The 19548-nt window shown below is 39.2% G+C and overlaps 1 protein-coding gene across 1 annotated transcript in view; it reads left to right on the top strand.

Moving 5' to 3' along the window:
- The window catches only part of DPP4 (dipeptidyl peptidase 4), an 84873-nt gene extending 71105 nt beyond the window's left edge, over window positions 1-13768 (top strand). Inside the window, exons 23-26 of the mRNA XM_025404595.1 lie at window positions 161-225; window positions 10612-10684; window positions 10950-11023; window positions 12627-13768. Of these exons, the coding sequence (XP_025260380.1) occupies window positions 161-225; window positions 10612-10684; window positions 10950-11023; window positions 12627-12728 (314 nt within the window). The 3' untranslated portion in view covers window positions 12729-13768. The remainder of the gene's footprint in view (window positions 1-160; window positions 226-10611; window positions 10685-10949; window positions 11024-12626) is intronic.
- The last annotated feature ends 5780 nt before the right edge of the window (window positions 13769-19548 follow it).

Raw genomic sequence — 19548 nt, 5'->3', positions numbered from 1 at the left:
TTAGCCACCCTTTTCCTTGTTCATAACCACACAGAGATACTTCTGAGAGTAACTCTATATTCCTATACATGAGTGAAGACATATGGAAACACTGAAGTGGCCCATTAAAAGCAAGAAAAGTTGTTATTGTATGAATTAAACTTTTTTTTTTCTTTCACAGATTCAGTGTACACAGAACGTTACATGGGTCTCCCAACTCCGGAAGACAACCTTGACCATTACAGGGTAAGAGATGAGGACCTAGGCCTATTTTATAACCTATTTATAAGTGGTTTAAGAACCTTCTTAAGTGTATCTATTCTAGAAAATATATATTTTTATTTCCAACAAAATTCTTGTTAAAAAGAAATAACACAGGTGGTTTCGAGATACTCCAATAGCTTCCCCTACTATATTCTGCATAATTACAGTCTTTATCGTATGCTATATAGGTCACAATATGCATTCATTTAGAAATACAAAGCAACATCAGATAATTACTTTAATTATAAAATTTCAGTTTAGAAAACCTATTAGAAATTCAACGTATTCCTTTAGAGCCCAGAAGACTCTCTAAACCTTTAGCTATATATTGAAATTTCTTACAGTATTATCATAAGATGTATATATGAGACTATAATTTTCTTACTCATAGCCAATTATGTACGGTTTTGTTCACACAAGATTTAAGTAAAGCAGGTGAGAGGTAGGTACAGTTGGGCAGTACCCTTAAAAAGCCCTAAACCTAAATCACTGAATAGCAGCCAACAGGCTGGTCGCCTGATGGGAGAACCAGTGGGCAGGTTGCTCTGCAGATGGGCTATAGCATTTAAAATATGCTGTGGGTGCAACTATCATTGACAGCCCCCATGTGCTAGTGTAGATGCCACGGCAAAGCCAGAGCATTGTCTTTGGTGCCACATTGATGCAGCTGGAAGTGCTAGCATAAGTACTAGGGACCCTTCTGGCACTTTGATCATTCCAAAACTTTGCTGATTCTGTTTGTCATGTTAGGTTGGAAAAAAATTGCTTTAAAACCCTGAAACTTACAGCTGACAAGGTAAATCATCTATGATGTTTACATTTTCCAAAGAATGTTCACAATTTTTTCCAAGACAGTGAATTAAAGATAAAGAAAAACAGTAAGAATAACTTAAGAACACAATTTCTTCTCATCTGTGTCATGACTTCATATTAATACATTGCTCTGAGCAATATCCGTATGTTTTTGTAAGATGTCATCACTATTACTATGGATGCTGAAGTCATCTGATCAAAACACAGTAAAACTCAAAAGTTTCTAGTTTTGCAAGACAAGTATAGACAATTTAGTTTTACCAATTACTTTCAGCTTAATGAGTAAGGGGTGTGTATGTGTGTGTGTGTCTGTGTGTGTGTGCGTGTGTGCAGGGAGCTGTGATAGCAATGTTTTTGTGTTAGTGGCTATATGACGGTTTTCCTGTCTGTTTATCAGTTAAGATAGAAAAGTAACAATCTGCAAAGTGAGATGCACAGATCATCTACCCCTACAAAAAAGTCCCATAATTACATTGTCCCCATTTCTGCTAAGGGTCGCATTTAATACTTAGGGCTCAATTCTTCCCATTCTTTCTCCTCCACCTCCTATAAGCTGCTTTAGACACTCATTTCCTTCTTTGTAACCACATTGCTATTGTCATATAACCTATCTCCTTTTATAACAATAACCCGATTTGTCTCCCCTTATCCTGTCTTCTCACACTCCAGTCTACTGCGCACAGAGCTGGGAGATTGACTCCCACCCACAACATGTTCATGGTTCCTTCTTGTGTACTCGACTAAGCCCAGTCCTCACTCTTTACCAGGTGTTCGGCGCCCTTCCTACAGTAGCCCACTTTGTCTGGAATGCTTGCTGTTCTCTCAATGTTTCTGTGGCTCTCCCTTTTGTGCCTTTGCCCTCTGCTCCTTCCACCTGGAGCGTCATTTCCCCTCCATCTCCACCCACTCAGAAACGTATACAGCCCTCTCAGTGGAGTAGCATCGTCTTTTGAATCCCCTTTTGATAGTTTCCTTGTATATCTCTGAATCCTCAATTTTATTCCACCTTGAACTGATAGGTATCTTGTACTGAATTTTCCCCTCTTCAGTACTGTTAGCTCTTCAAGGTGTACAAGCTATTCAACATTGTATTCTTTGCCTTCCCCTTTAGGGAGTATAAATCCCCAAACCTTTCCTGATTTAATTTAAACACTTTTTGAAGGGAAACATTGTTATACAAGAATTTCTCCATTGCCGCTTTCATTTTCCAGTTCAAATTTTCTTGTTAACGACCCAACCAGACTACTTAAATTTGATTGTCAAAGAGTTTTCTCCTAGAAAATACTGAAAGTTCCTGAAACATTAGAGGTGTAACTGCCTAGGATCCCAATCCCTCACTTGAACATGGTGGATGATGAATCCAAAACGTTCTTTTAAAAAGTTATATTCTAAAAAGTGGAGGCTGGAAGCACAAGATCAAGCCCTAACCCTCACATCTAAGGAGGTTCATGGCACCTACCCTACTTCCTCAAAGAACATCAGCCAATGGGGTATTTCCCCTTCAACCAGCCCTCCCTATATAATGAGATAGGATAATTGGCTGTAGTCTGCCATTTCAACCTGCATACATTTCCAGTCTTTCCTATAGACTCCTCGTTCCCACATAGATTCCCCTCTTCTCCAGCTCTACCCCCCACTGCGGTGGCCATTTCCATCTCCCCCTTTAGGTGTTCGCTGCATGAGGTAGTTATGTAAATAGAAGTCACTTCCTCCTGCCAATGGCAACACACGCACACTGGGTGCACAAAGTCACTCTTTCACTTCACTGCACAGATGGCACCCGAGGACTGTTTAATCCTTCCACGCCAGGAGTCGGGTTTTCTTGGCACAAAATTCATTGCTGGCAATGGACACATTAAAACTGCCAGTACCAGGGAGCTAAAGGTTCCCAATGTGTTACTAAGAGGAATTATTTGGGAGGGCGATAGTTAAGGTGGGCAGGATACAAGTGAGGCAAATGCACTAACTGAATTGTCTCCACCGTGGTAAGTTGCTTCCTCCGAAATGTGGAGAACTGAATCTATGTGGAGAACTGAATCTAAGTGCCTATTTTTGGTGCACAGCAGGCTTTAGAATAAAGCTGCCCTCCTTTGTTTTTTAAATGAGCCTGTGCTTTTGTCTCTGGCAGGAATACATTCAAAGATTCTATTTTCCTCCAAGGCCCCAGCTGCCCCTCTGGACCCCATCTTTTACTTTTCTTTCCCAGGTTGTTTTTCTTTTCTCCTCTCTCTCTCACTCACTCTCTCTCTCTCTCCCTCTCTCTCCTTCTCTCCCTTTCTGTCTTCCTCCCATCCTTTTTGAAAAGACAAAGGAGACAATTCCTTAGAGGATTTCACCACCTTGTGCATTTCAGTGGATCAGAAGGAAATATTTTTAAAGCGGTTCACATTTAGTCTGGATCAGTGACTCTTTTCGGTACACAGAGGATTAGGAATGACCAAAGTGTGTAACAAGTAAGGCCTTGATCTTTGTCCATGTTTTCAGCTAAATAGCCACTGATACGGTGGCCAGAATTATAGCCTCTGGAAGAAAATGCAGTTTTTAATAAAACTCAAATAAGAAAAGGATTTATTATTAGGTGATTGTTGGTCTGGATTTGGAAGAATTTAGAGAAATCCACATCACCAAGAGAAGCACATCACATGAAATCAAAGTCCCTCTCACCATTGAGGAAAGGGAATTAGAAGAGCCATTTGCATATATGAACGGAACAGGCGGGGATGCCATGTGCAGTTGTTCAGCCTGTGCCCTGCTGAAAGCCAGACCACACTCCATTTTCTAAGGCACACACCTCCAAGGCTGTGTCAAACCAGATGGAGCACCCTTTCCTATTCTTTCAAAGCTGCCATGTGGATTAGGGGACCCTGAGACTAAGACTTAGACCCAATGCAGTGACACAAACAGTGACTCCATAAGACTCTTTTTGGAGATAATCATCCACCTACTGGCAAGAGGCAAGGGAGAAGCACTTTCAAAGGATATCCAGACCTCAAAGAGGAAAGGAGATGTTCATCCCCCCCTTATCTCAAAGAGCTGATACCAGAAGCTCTAAATGGGCAGCTAAAGTGGAGGGGTGACAAATCTGAGCTAAAGGGCAGTATAGCTCTATGGAAACATCTTTTCTGCAATGTGTCTCAGTCCACAGCAGACAGATATGGTGACAGATTTGAGCAAAGGAATCAGATCCAAAGAGGCAACCCTCACAACCAATGTCAATCAGCAGACAGCAGCTGTAGCCACACCTTGCGGAGTGGGCTCCTAACAGTGAGGAATGGTCTCTCATGTGGTCAGTCACAGGTCTTTTAGTCAAACTTGTAAAAAATGTTAATATGTGGTAGACTTTCATTCACCCATTCAAGGTGCCTGGCGTTTTAATCATTCAGAAGTTTATTCCTTGTCAGTTAGAGAAAACAGTATTTTGGGAGAGAAATAAAAGACAGTAGGAAATAAAAGATGAATTTGAATATGACAAAGTAGCCAATATGTATGAAAAAGACTTGTGGTTTTCCAATTGTGACTATGAAGCCCCAGGAATTCTATACCTTAGGAGCATGTAGGAAGGGGAAGGGGAGTGGCCGAGAAGTTAGGGTTTCCCCTTCTCCACTCCCTAGCCAGAAGGGATCTAGTTTCACTTATTTCATTCATGTTTTCATTCATTTATTAAGTGCTTCTATGGCAAGTCATCATTGTAAGCTCTTTACATGGGTTATCAGGTTTAATTTTCCTCCCAATCCTCCGAGATAAGTACTGTGTTTCTATTTTACTGACACAGAAACTGAGGCACAAAGATGTTATGCAACGTATTGATATTGAGGGTTAGAAAAGGGAGAGAGGGCACTAATCTGAATCATTAGAGAAAGATTTCAGAAGATGGGGAGGATGAGCATGATGTTCTCAATAGGTTACACATTAGGGGGAGGCAGATCAGCACAGTAGACAAATGAATAGCAGGAAGAGTGGTTTTCTGGCGATGTGTGAAGCAGGTCCAATGAACTGAGGGGTAACAGAAGAAGGGCTCTAAGAAGAGCAAGCCAAATGCTGGCCAAGAAGGCAGGACATAAGCCTGGGGAGGGGATGGATTTATGAATACACACAGAAAGAAGTATCAGATCAAGGGCAAGAGAAATAGGACCCAAGTCCTGAGCCTTGTTGCCAAGAGAAGAGGGCAGCCTGGAACACACAGAAGGGACTGATTTAACTTGTAGAGGAGATTTATTTTGCATTTTGCTCAAAATTTGATAGGCTTTTGGCAAGTGTATGAAACAGTCATAGATTTGGCAGTCTTCTGCTAGCAGATTTGAAATGTTCAATCCTTAAGAACTGCTGCATCGTTAGGTTATGCAAAACAGGGTGCAATTTTGTAAATATGCCATCTTGTACTGATTTGACATTTGTTCTATTATCCCAGAATATGCCAAAGGGAGAGAGACCTTCAGATTTAAGCCAAACCTTAACTTGTTTGTTGAGTGCTGATAAAATGTTGACTGCTGTGTGATCTTTAAAGAAGCCAGTGTTGCTTGGTGAGGCCTGAGGTAGAGCCCCCTGTCTGGGGTTGATGGGAGCTCTCCTTGGCATCCCATGAGTACAGTTGTTTGATAGATGTAAACAAGTAAAACATCTGATTTAGTGAGTTGAGTTCATTCTTTTCTTAAACATTTTCTGTGGCCCCTGTTGTGGCATTAATGGTGCTTCCCCAAATGGCATCATTTAATATTAATTATGGAGCTTTGGTTACGAGTAGGAGAATGCACAGAGCAAGCCGCTAAACCCAAGGTCATAGCTTACTGAAGTGCTGGGTTGCTGTCCATTAGACCCAATGACTGTGTGCTCTTTCTATAAGATCTTATAAATGGGAGGAGTTGTTTGGTTGTGATGTCAAGTGCCAATAGAATATGACAGTAAGGGACATGGGCTTTTGGGATTAGGCCAACATGTCCTCAATTTCTGTGTCAACCACTTACCAGCAGTATGAACTTGAGGAGGCTACTTAACCTCGCTGAATCTCAGTTTCCTCATCTGGATAATGGGATAATCAGACCTACCTCACAGGGTTATTGAAATCATTAAATGAGATGCCTGTGCCTGCCATGAAGGAAGCTTTCAAAACATGGCAGCTGCCACCACTATTATCTCCAGGAAGCAAAATGTCCTTATGGTTCCTAGATGGCACTAGGGGTAGTTTAAAAATTGTTATACCTTCTGTTTCTCATAGTACTCTCCTCCTCTTATCAGCTCTCTCTTTTAATTCAAAAATACAAAGATTTATTTGTTGGAAGGTAACTGAAGAACCAGCATGATCCAACGAGCAGCTACAGATGGTTCTTCTTGGGGACTGAAGGAAAAGCTCCTCAGAGATGCTGTGGAGTCGGCACTGCCACTGGACCGATCCTTCCCACTTCTCCTTGCCAGGCTGTTGCTGGCAGCGGGGCTCTCCGGAAGTTTCTAGCCTCAGGAGAGTGCCAACTGCACCACCATTGCATCCTTGCCCATTTATCACTCTGAGTTTCCTTTTTAGTAGTTGGTGATAGACTATTCGGCTTCTAACTTAGTCATCCATTTCCTTTTTTATTTCTGTTTCCATGGATAGGCAAAGAGGGATTATCCTCTTTTGGTAGGTTAAAATAGCACAATTAATTTTTTTCTAATCATTAATCATACCTTAAATTCATGCCGGTATTTCCTTTTCTGGCTTTGTGTGTTACCTTTACAGCTTCAAGTGTGCCATACAGTGGACTGTAAAGGGTGTTAATTGAGAAGCCAGGGTGCACAGTTGAGTAGGGAATGATCAATGGTTCCAGAGGCAAGGTGACACAGCTGCCTTTTTCTGGGGGAAAAATGTTCTGTGTAGCCTCAGAGCCTTAAAGTGGGTGTATGTCTCTCGGCTGCCTCTCTCCCTCTCACAGAGAGGTCCCTCTGGAGGCTTCTCCCAGTGAGCAGGGGAAGTGCGCATTTGAAATGGCACACTTATCTTGCAGTTGCAGGGGAAGCTTTTGTTTTATTTTTCTCTTGCTGCATTAAAGTATTTGTCTTTCTTTCTTTGTAGTGTAATATTGTTAATGTAAAACAATTTGCATCATGACACTTTTATCACAGTTTTCGTCTTTTTCTCAGTATGTTGCATTTCTCACCATGTCTAGTTCATCACAGCTACAGTGTGTACATCACAACATTTATCTTAGGCTCAGGGTTTTACTTGTTTATAAAAATTGTCTTCTTTCAGCCTGTATTCACTCCATTTAAGAAAAAAAAAGGCAGCCAGAAACTGTTTTGGTCCAAACTCCAGTAGTTATCACATTCCTTGCTAACTGTCCTGCGTATTTATATGTCTCCTAACTATTACTCTATGTTTCAATGACATTTCTCAGTTTCATGGCTCGGGGAGGTTGTAGGAGCAGCTTTTGCTTTTCAAGCTGCCAAGCAAGGCAGGCCCATGAGGCTTTTGGAGGTGAGGTGAGGTGGCACAGTTGTATATTTGGGTCAGGTCTGAGTGTTAAAGTTGACTGTCTTCTGCGAGCAAAGAGCTAAATTTAATTTGGAGAGAAACAAGGAGGCAGGAAGTCAGTGCAGGCTGAGAGCATGGCTAACGGAAAGGATCACCAAAGAGGACTCACACGAGGGCACCTGGACCTGCAATTCAGGCGATTAATGTTCACAGTCAGTACTCAAGCCTCAGCCTTTCTTGTCTCCAGCTTTGAATGCTGCACAAAACTGTCTTTTAGGGAGATTTATTTTGACCTATTCCTCTCTGAAGGACAGCGAATTGCTCAGAGTTCTATTGCCCCATTAGGCTATACGTCACTTGCGTAGTCACAGAATATGCCTCCCACATCACCCAGGGCTGTGCAGAGCAATCTCTCTTCTGATTAGTGCAATCTGAGAAGGCATGGGGTCTTAGGAGGATCTCAAAGGATACCCACTATTATTGTGCACTTCAGATTCCAGGACAGTTAATTAACATTTTATTTCACACTGTTTCTTTGCCAGAAGATCACATCATAAACAGCTTGGAATTTTAGTAGAGACGCAGCGCAATGTAGGAAGTAAAAAGGACTTGCTGTCAGACTTTGTCCAGCTCTGACACTTGCTGTAGTTGTGACCTGGTGCAGGTTACTCACCTTCTGAGTCTCGGTGCCTCCATCTAGAAAGCAGAATTGGTCTAGACCTATTTTAAGTGAATATTGCAAGGATTAGATATAACAGTGCTTTTATAAACCCTTATTTATATGTGATGCTTAACACAGTGACAGGCACAGAGTAAATGCTCAATTGAGTGTTAGCTATTATCATGAATGGCATGGTGTATGGATTGAAAGTGGGCAAAACATATCTCAATACATTTCAGAATGAGCATATTTTTTTCTGCCTACCACAGCTGATAACACTTGATTCTGCAAAACTAGGACCAAATATAGTGGACACTGCAAGTGCTTGATAATTTATTTCATTTACTCATTTAATTGATAAATATTTAGCATTCTCTTAGTTGTTAAGAGTAATGCACAATATAGACAAATCTTTTTTCTTATGGATCTTATCATTTAGTGGAGTACATAATAAGTAAATGTTGATTGACTAGATGAAAAATGAGTGGAGGGATGAATGGTGATGTTGGGATGGATGGACCGATGGATTTATATTTAGATATATTTATCTGAGACATCTTACCAGACAAAAAAGTTTCTCAAAAATAAAAGGAGTCTCACTCAGGTTTTTATTCTGAGAGTTCATGAGTAAAATTCTCAGTTTGGGTGAGAAATGGAATATGGTCAGAACAAGTAGGAACTAGCCTGCACAGAAGAGGAAGCACATTTGTTTTAAGCCTACTAGGCCAGGATGACCTTGGGACATTCAGTCAACTGAAACATTTTGGGTGGCTCTGTCCTGAAAGTCATAGATAAAACGTCTTTTTTCCAGAAACACTGTTAAAGAATTCTCACATCAGCATCAGAAATTTAACCCCCAAAAATGCTTTTGCCATGCCTCTTGGTTCCTATAATTGTGACGGAGTAAGAGGAGTTACAGGAGCCCACCCTTATTTAAGGTGAATACATTCCAAGACCCCCAGTGGATGCCAAAACTGTGGATAGTACCGAGCCCTATATACATTATGGTTTTTTTCCTCTACATATATACATACCTATGATAAAGTTTATAAATTAGGCATTATAAGAGATTAACAATAGTTAATAATAAAATAGAACAATTATAATGATAAACTGTAATAAAAGTTAATTGAGTATAGTCTCTATTTCTCAAAATATCTTATTGTACTATACTGCAGGTAACTGAAACCATAGAAAGCAAAACTGCCAATAAGGGGGGACTACTCAATTCCAATTTTATAGAAATCAAAGCTCAAAGAGCAGCGTATCTCCAGTTGCATAGCTCACTGATATTGAAACTGGAACTTGAATACAAACACGGTTACTTTAGCCCCATTCCCTTCCTGCCAGGCCTCCAAGGTTCCCATCAAAAATATAAGCTGATATGAGCTACAGAGATATCTGTGAAATATAAACCTTGGCTTTCATAAAGTTGAATTTGATTCACCAAAGTGCTGCAGGACCAGCTGGCTGCTTTTAAACCCATGGAGATACTGCTGCCCCTTTCCTGCCCAATCCATAACAGGACCATCAAAGTGGACTCTAGCTCACCCCCTCCCAAAGGCACTACAGTATTTTGTGGCATTTTTACCTTCATCCCAACTTTGGTAAATATCCTCAAAATTGAATGACCAGCTCTAGATGCTTTCAATGGCTTTTTCATTCAAACCTCCTGACCCTCATTATAGGAGCCCTGGCTCAGGCCACATAGCAGTCTCAAAAAGCTGAGTTCCCAATTTTTTTTTAATCCTATTTCCTTGACTAATTTGGGTATGACTTGATCTAATAGTATCTCCTCTAATACACAGAATGAGGCAGACAACAACAACCCACTGATTTTCTAAGGCCATTTTTGATCTTTTTTACCCTCTTCCCCTCCCATATGTTACATTTGTCTAGGTTTTTAACATCTGTTCCCAAAGAGGTAATATTTGCTTTTCATTCAGAGCTTAGCAATGTGGACCAAAGTTCACATGACATATTGCAGAGTATGTTTAGTTGCAAATGCTATGTACAGGCTCTTTGAAATGTAGCATGTATGGCACCATGTGACACATGGTTGCCATGGCAATACACTTTTTGGCTGAACTACAGCAGAAGCCCATGGAACATACATTGCTAATATGAGACTCTGCCCTGTGCTAATGCATAGGACACAGCCAATCTGGGATCTGGGACTCAAGGGGTTTTGCATGCAGGCTGGGTGGCAGGTGCCCTCTTCCTGCATGTTCAGGGAAGATGTGGCATCCTCCCTTCCAGTCCTGTCTCCTAGGCACAGGGCATGCTGTGCATTCTGCCATGCATGGAGACAGCATTTGCTTGAATATCGGTTTGCTATATTTTGTATCAAAGGGGGCCCCAGCTGAAAACATTTTATTTTGTAAACTGAAGTGAAAAATCAGTTTATGGCAGATCCTTTTTTGAATAATGACATTCTTTTTCCCAATTCCAGAATTCAACAGTCATGAGCAGAGCTGAAAATTTTAAACAAGTTGAGTACCTCCTTATTCATGGAACAGCAGATGGTGAGTTTCAGTTAATTAGACTTTTTAGTATCACAGACAGGTTTGCAATTTCACTACTGACAAAACAAAAGCATGAGGGGCAAGACTGTTACATTTACTTCAATAAAACAGTGTTGCTTTCCACAAGTCACTTGTCTTGGGCTAAATGGGATGCTGAGTCCTAGAACTTCAAACGGTCCCTTTCTTCTTGTGCCTTTCCCACCCCTTGGTACCAGAAAACTGGAGCGGCTATTAGCTACTTTATGTTTCCTTTCTCTCCCTGCAGATAACGTTCACTTTCAGCAGTCAGCTCAGATCTCCAAAGCCCTGGTCGATGCTGGAGTGGATTTCCAGGCAATGGTATAGAAAAACTTTGTGCAAGGGGAGGGAAGTTGCTGGTGGGGTATAGTTTCCTCTTTCTGGGCCAATTCTCTTAGCAGTGCCAGAGACAGGACAGAATAAAAACATTAAAACAATTTTTTTTTTTTCAACGTGAAGTCAGAAGAGTGGTATCCTTGAGCCATGCACAGAGTGATGTTCAATAATATTAGTGAGTTTGTGGTTAAGAAGCACAATATTGCATATCCTGGGAGTATCAAGACACTGCTCTCCTGTTCATGTGATTGTTCAGTCTCTCCCTATTTTGATTCAGAAGTAATCACTTATTCAGTAAATGTGTGGTAGAGTAATTCTAAAGTGAAACCAGCATGATAATAGCTCAGCTCAAATATGAAAATCCATTTCTGTCTGGTACGTATTACTAGCCATTTGAACAACAGTGGGATCTTAATAATCAGCATGCTTCAGTTTTTGCAATTGCAAGGTGATCTTTTGTTAAATAACCACAGTTTATTTATTAAACAATTAGGATTGTTTTATAAAGTCAGAAATGGCTAGAGCTGTTGTTGTCTATGCAGAGGATATTTCTGGGTATTATGTCAAATTCATTTTCTGCATTAGAGATTTTCAGATGAAGGAAAAAATACGTATTTTTATGTATGTATGTATGTATATGTATTTATGTGTCCTCTAACGCACGTGATCTGCTATGTGCTCAGTTCAAATGGTGCCCAATGCATAGGAGTGGGACAGTTACTTGATACTGAGAAAAACTGGCTATCTTTTGGGTCAGTGCTTTATAACAGTTTGAAGTTTATTTTTCTACTATTCAAAGGAAAGACACATGCTACTTAAATTAAGCTTTTTTTTTTTTTAAGTTAACTTATGTCTCCGTAATTTATGTTTGCCCAGTAATGACTTCCCAATTATTTAATAAGGTATGAATTGATAAATTTTTGCCCAGATCATAAATTCCTTTTACATAAATGTCAAATATACAGATTTTTAAAATACCAGTTTAAAATCTAAGTGTTTGCAAATAATACATCTGACTTTTGACTTCACTTCTATTAAACATATATATGTAATATTGAAATAGATTTTTTTCTAGTTTCTTGGTGCTATATATTAGGCAACATTGCTTTTAAAAAATCATTTATTTTAATACAGTTTATCTTACTAGAGTATACAGAAATTTAACACTTGATAACACTCTAATTAAAACAAGTGGGCTTAATGGGATAAGCATTCCTTCCTATGCATGGTGTATTTCTAAGTGACCTTTGAGTCAAATTTGGAAATGGATTGGGTGTTTTAATTAAAATTTACATATCTTTAAAGCACTATTCAATAAAGCCAAATTCACAGTGAGTTCTCTCAGCACCTGCAAAAGAGGATCAGAGACTTCTGCAGGACAGAACAACATGCCCTGGAAAAGCTCTGGGGGAAAATTAGACACCCTCCTTGACCCTGTTTCAGTTTAGAAACTGCTTCAGGAATTAAAACACTCTGTTTTATACCATGTATGCTCATGAGAACTCATTTGAATTTACGTTTTGTTTTTTTTTTTTTTAAAGAAGACAACTAACTTCCTAATTCTAACTTTTTTTCTTTCTCTCTCTAGTGGTATACTGATGAAGACCATGGAATCGCTAGCAGCACAGCACACCAACACATATACACCCACATGAGCCACTTCATAAAACAATGTTTCTCTTTACCTTAGCACCTCAAAACACCATGCCATTTAAAGCTTATTAAAAGTCATTTTTGTTTTCATTATCTCAAAACTGCACTGTCAAGATGATGATCTTAAAAATATACACTCAAATCAAGAAACTTAAGGTTACCTTTGTTCCCAAATTTCATACCTATCATCTTAAGTAGGGACTTCTGTCTTCACAACAGATTATTACCTTACAGAAGTTTGAATTATCCGGTCGAGTTTTATTGTTTAAAATCATTTCCGCATCAGCTGCTGAAACAACAAATAGGAATTGTTTTTATGGAAGCTTTGCATAGATTCCCTGAGCAGGATTTTAATCTTTTTCTAACTGGACTGGTTCAAATGTTGTTCTCTTCTTTAAAAGGATGGCAAGATGTGGGCAGTGATGTCACTAGGGCAGGGACAGGATAAGAGGGATTAGGGAGAGAAGATAGCAGGGCATGGCTGGGAACCCAAGTCCAAGCATACCAACACGAGCAGGCTACTGTCAGCTCCCCTCGGAGAAGATCTGTTCACAGCCAGACTGGCACAGTTTTCTGAGAAAGACTATTCAAACAGTCTCAGGAAATCAAATATGCAAAGCACTGACTTCTAAGTAAAACCACAGCAGTTGAAAAGACTCCAAAGAAATGTAAGGGAAACTGCCAGCAATGCAGGCCCCCAGGTGCCAGTTATGGCTATAGGTGCTACAAAAACACAGCAAGGGTGATGGGAAAGCATTGTAAATGTGCTTTAAAAAAAAACATACTGATGTTCCTAGTGAAAGAGGCAGCTTGAAACTGAGATGTGAACACATCAGCTTGCCCTGTTAAAAGATGAAAATATTTGTATTGCGAATCTTAACTTGAAGGAGTCCTTGCCTCAATTTTTCTTATTTCATTTCTTTGAGTGTCTTCATTAAAAGAATACTTTAACTTCCTTGGACTCATTTTAAAAAATGGAACATAAAATAGAATGTTATGTATAATTTTTCCCATTCTACATACTATGGAATTTCTCCTGGTCATTTAATAAATGTGCCTTCATTTTTTCAGAAGTAATGACTTGTGTCTTGAATCAGACCTAAACCACACTGGCATATGGACACATTTATCTAGAAAGACTCTTGTTTATTTTGTTAGTAATCACTTGTAAACATGGAAATAGTCCAGCTTTGGTAAAAAATTAGATATATAAAAATGTGTTAAGCTAAATAGTTCATAGGTTTTTGCCTAATAATATGCAATTCTCTTATCATAAATACATATAGCTTTTGAGAAATCAAATATTTTAGTTATTTATATCATACACAATTTATAATTTTATTGCAGGGAACTATGATGAGGCTCATATAAGAACAAATACGATCAGAAATATCATTCTGGCAGTTCTTATAGCTCAGGAGAAGTAGTCCAGTCAATTACTTAAGTGGTTGACTAATTATTTGTGGTTGACATTACTATAAAAATAAAAGCATAATTTTTTTTTTTTTTTTTTTTTGAGACGGAGTCTTGCTCTATTGCCCAGGCTGGAGTGCAGTGGCATGATCTCAGCTCACTGCAACCTCCACCTCCTGGGTTCAAATGATTCTTCTGTCTCAGCCTCCCAAGTAGCTGGGATTACAGGTGCATGCCCCCACACCTGGCTAATTTTTGTATTTTTAGTAGAGACGGGTTTTTACCATGTTGACTAGGCTGCCATGTTGACTTTTGACCTCAGGTGATCCGCCCGCCTTGGCCTTTCAAAGTGCTGGGATTACAGGCGTGAGCCACCATATCCGACTGAAAGCATAAACTTTAAATGCTGAATTTGGCCTAGCAAAGCAATGTCTAGATAACAGAAAACGTCATTTTTTTTTCCAATTATTTGCAAAACAGCCTCATTTTAAAAAATTTGACTTTGTGAGTTTAAACTTAGCTTCAGACCATTTGCTAGACAAAGTTTTCCCAGACAGGGTGAGCTACAGCATAAAAACCTAAAAATGGAAGAAATGGAAAAAAGAAATCTATCAATTCAACATAAGACTGATGAGTCATGCATAGGCATGGACAGTGGATTGTGAAATCCATCTTCAACTACAGCTTCAGAGTGTGCCATTGAGTAGCTTCACCTTAATTAAATCTCAACTCCCACTCCTCCACTGGAACCACAAACTGACCTTCCAGTCTGTAGGGCTCTTGTCAAAATTCTGCTCCTTAATACAGTTCAATCATTGTGAGTAGCTGGACCAATCTTTGCAGAATTGTATATCAAGAAGCAGTAGTAATATATGTTCACATCCTGGACAGCATTAATAGTCATAAAAGCAAATTAAACAGATATTCTTCTTTTATCTTAATTGAAGCCAGACATTGTACATTGTCAGATATTGTACAACATCAGATATTATACAAGCCAGATATTATAATCATAATATCTAAGTCAGATACTATTTAATATTTGTACAATATCAAAATAATATAGATTAATATTCCTTTAGTTTCTAAGCATGAGTATTTTCTCTGGACCGAGGTAATCCCAGCACATATTTTTCAGGCATTGAAGGCTGCAAAAGGTAATGATGTGAGTAAAGTCAACGTAGTTTTCATTTGACCCTCATAGGACAAGTTTTCTTTTCCAATGAGAGTTTTAAATTAGCTTATGGAAAAAGAAGAAAATGGACAAATAAATTAGAGATAATCTGAGAATAAGTTTAAAACATACAGGAACCAGTCATATCACTAAGATGTGCAGACTTGTCTTGATATTCATAGCTGCAGCCTCTGCAGACACAGGAATGGCTAAGACTCCTTTCATAAACAACCTGTGAGAGTACACCAGGGCCCAGAGGCACATACCCGAAAAGAAGGGAGAAATGGCTTACATCTCTTCTATGGGCACAGGGTTTGTTTTTTAAGTTTCTATCAAGATTTTTAGAAAATCACTAGGAATTATTTTGTAACATGTTTTGTTGGAAATTTTGCTAAATATGATTACATACCTTCATACTTTCTTAAATATCAGGCACAGAATATAATTCAATGCATCCTTGATAACTCAGAGCCACTACCATATAAGTTAATGAACGTATTGGGCTTTGTGTCATTCTGCATACTTTGTTTCTTTTCTTATTCGCAGGTAGTCACTGAGGCTACCGGTTCCACTTCCTGGCATTTGTTACTTTTGCTCAAAGTTGATGTGAGAATACTGATTTGTAAGACTACTAGATTTGCACAATATTTACAATTCAATAAACTCTAAATAGAAAACATACCAAATCGCAAGGATGGCTTTTTTTCCATAAAGTAAGAGGATTTTGTTGGTGCACTCTGTGGCAGTTATTTCAGCAGTGTCCAGGAACCCTCTAGTGTACATCCTGAGTGACCTAGAGTGTGTATTCAGGATGTCTGAGGGATACAGATGATTGAGAATGACAGACAAGTGGGGGTTATAAAATATAACATCACAGCTGGGTGCGGTGGTGGCTCACGCCTGTACTCACAGCACTTTGGGAGGCCGAGGTGGGTGGATTGCCTGATATCAGGAGTTCGAGACCAACTTGGGCAACATGGTGAAACCCTGTCTCTACTGAAATACAAAAAAGCAGTCGGGCATGGCAGTGTGCTCCTGTAATCCCAGCTACTCGGGAGTCTGAGACAGGAGAATCACTTGAACCCAGGAGGCAGAAGTTGCAGTTAGCCGAGATCACGCCATTGTACTCCAGCCTGGGAGATAGAGAGAGACTCCATCTCAAAATAAATAAATAAATAAATAAATAAATAAAGTATAACATCACTATCCCATGAGGAAAGCTCACAGCATGGTATGAATGAACCAATGTTATGCTCTGTAGAAATGTATCATCTTTCTGCACGGTCTTCTTTCTGTTACAATATTAACATTTACACCCAAGAATTTGAATTAATAGATAACTTCCTTACTTGAGAGAATAACATTTTTTTTTTGTTGCTTGCAGGCTTTAAGCCTCAACAGACTCGATAAATTCTTATTCTATATAGCCTTTGATCTGAACCAACTCTTTCAATTATTTAAAAAGCATGTGTGATTATGGAGTGAAGTGTCATCCAACAATCAAAACCCTTATTTATTGTTTAAGCTTCTTCTATCCAAAGTCCTGATATTTGTGACTCATGAGCAAAAAAGGTGTTGCATTGGGTAAGTTTGGTTTCCAATGTTAATAACAGAAAGATTGGTGGCAAAGAAAATGTAACACATTAAGCAGAAATATTAATCATCATAACCTGATTCTGGTTCCATAAGCCAGAATGAATAACCTGATAAGGAGGAAAGCGGTCACATCTCACCTCCTGCTGGAGACACAGTGCACTGCAGCTGAGGTCAGATGGACCTGGGTTAGAGTCTCAGTACCACTACTCACTAGTGGGAAACATTTAAAGAACAATACTTAGCCTCTTTGAACTCCAGTGTCTTCATTTGTAAAAAGTACAAAAAGACCTACCTTACAGAACTGTAGCATTGCTATGAAGATTTACATAGATACAATGCCTGACACCTTCCTTTCACCTTTTCCCTCCTCCTAGTAATAACCATTTAGCTGCTGCTTCTTGATGGCTCCATAGATTACACAGATTCTCACCTTGGTCTTCTGTGTCCTCGGGTGCTGGGCACTTGAAGGTACTCATTAAGCATTTGCTGTGTTCCAATATTGACACGTCAGTGACAATTCCTTTTGGATTTGTAATCACTCTTAATAAACTGAGCAGCAGAATCTCCTGGTATATTTCACTTATTACATCAAGAGCCTTTGCTGGCTGGGTAAACAGCAGAGCACAGATCTGGGCTCTGGAGAGTTACAAAAGAGGGACAAAACACCAAACATCATCTCTACCTTCAAGGGGCTTATAAATAAATGGAAAAAAGAAGTCACATGAAAAAAATATGTAACTCTACACACACCAGAAGGCAAGAGGATCCAGACAGAAAGCTGAGTCCAGGGTGAGAATGTAGGGTAGGATTCAAGGGTGAGCATAGAGAAGGTGGTTTCTGGATTATTATGAAGCAGTCATTGTCTGAACTGTGTACCATGCTTAGGTTTAACAGTCTCAGGCTTGCTGTGGACACTGTGCTTTTCAGAACACTTTGCTTTTTTTCAACTACAACTATATACACAAATATGCGCAATATATATATATAATCTCCATATATAAGGGAATGCACTACATAAAAGTAATTACAATAAAGCTATTGTGTCTGGAGTTACTTGTTAGGTGCCTAAGGAGTATACTTGAGCCTGTTTCATTTCTACCTTAATACAAATTTATACATCACTCATGAAAAGTTAGTTTTGTCATCTGAAAGCCATCCTGGAAGGGAAATTCCTAAGGAGACGATTCCACTGTTTCCCCACTATATTCTCTACTGTGCTGCTCTATTAATCATTTCAAAATTCATTACTCAAAACTCTTAATGGGTAAAATTCCAACTATTCTAGGATAGAATTTAACATCATTTGTAATGTCTCTGACTTGTGTTTCTATCTTTTCCTACAAGTCTTCACTACCCTTCTAACACTCCACCATATTGGGCTGTTTGCTGGGTTCCAAATATGCCATACATAAAATATGCCAGGCTCTAGTTATGCCATATAGCTTTACTTTTAAATTTCATCTTTATTTCAATACTGACATAGGTTTGAGAATCTTTGCAGTTCCGGTGTTGCTGGAAAAGGGGTCCTGATCCAGACCCCAAAAATGGGTCCTTGGATCTTGCAAAGGAAAGAATTCAAGGAAAGCCACGGCATAGTGGAAGAAGCAAGTTTTTCAGAAACTGCTTCGTTACAGTGTGGGGTATCCTCAGGAAGCAAAAGGAGGAATGCCCTGTCCTTTGACAGCGCCTCCACTTTTATAAGGAGTTACAAAGAGCTACAATGAAACTTGGAATATGCCTACATGCTCACTGAAGGCAGGGGCCTTCGGTGTGACTGATATTACATGACACTTAATCTTTTAACCTAAGCTTGCTCATTAATGTTACCTCTAAGTAAAGAGGGCTGAATTCTTAGGACATTGGGACATTCTGCAGGCATGGTGGGAGATGCTCTGTATGGTCATAAGTATTCTGTAATAATAGGTTGTAGCCAGCTTGGAAAGTGGCTGTTTTCAGACCATAAACATTAACCTTATAGGTGCCTTAAGAGCATTCTAGCTCTTCACTTCAAGATGGAATCATTCTGGTCATACTTTGTTAGATCAGAGGCCTAGTGGGCAGGGGTTCCTTCAATATCTGGTGTATATTTCCTTCCCCATTTCCATTCTAATTCATGTGCTACCTCTTCTATAATGTTTTCCTCAAACTCTGCCCTACTCAAAAAATGGCTTTACTCATATGACCAACTCAGCACATGTCACATTATTTATAGCTATGTATCCACCCTGTCCTTAGAAGCAAGGATCATAGTCCTATTTCAAAGTACCAGCAGAAAGGATAGTATCCAGTACACCAACAGGAACTGAATTGGTGTGACAGTTGTATCAGTTAGCCACAGCTTTCCACAGAGAACATTAAAGGAGATCTCTAAAGTAAAAGTATTACCAGTAATCTTTGATTATTAGGCCTCTTCAAGGGGACTAACTATAATTAGCCTCTCAATGTAGACATTTAGAGAACCATCATATTATCCAAATGACTCTCATAAAACTTTCAAATGCCTGTAATCTCATTTCATTTCATTTCATTATGTGAATATATGAGATAGATACTAATATATTAGAAAAATTAGAACGCAATCTTGCAATGATAGTAAAATAGACAAGTGCCCAGGAGCAAATAGGCTAAAGTTAAGCCAAAACAGAGGTAGGTCAGTGCCATAGAAAACAGAATA

The sequence above is a fragment of the Theropithecus gelada genome, chromosome 12 (assembly GCF_003255815.1).
Source record: "Theropithecus gelada isolate Dixy chromosome 12, Tgel_1.0, whole genome shotgun sequence".
NCBI lineage: Eukaryota > Metazoa > Chordata > Mammalia > Primates > Cercopithecidae > Theropithecus > Theropithecus gelada.
Note: the sequence above shows the minus strand (reverse complement) of the source record. Positions and strands in the feature narration are given on the sequence as shown.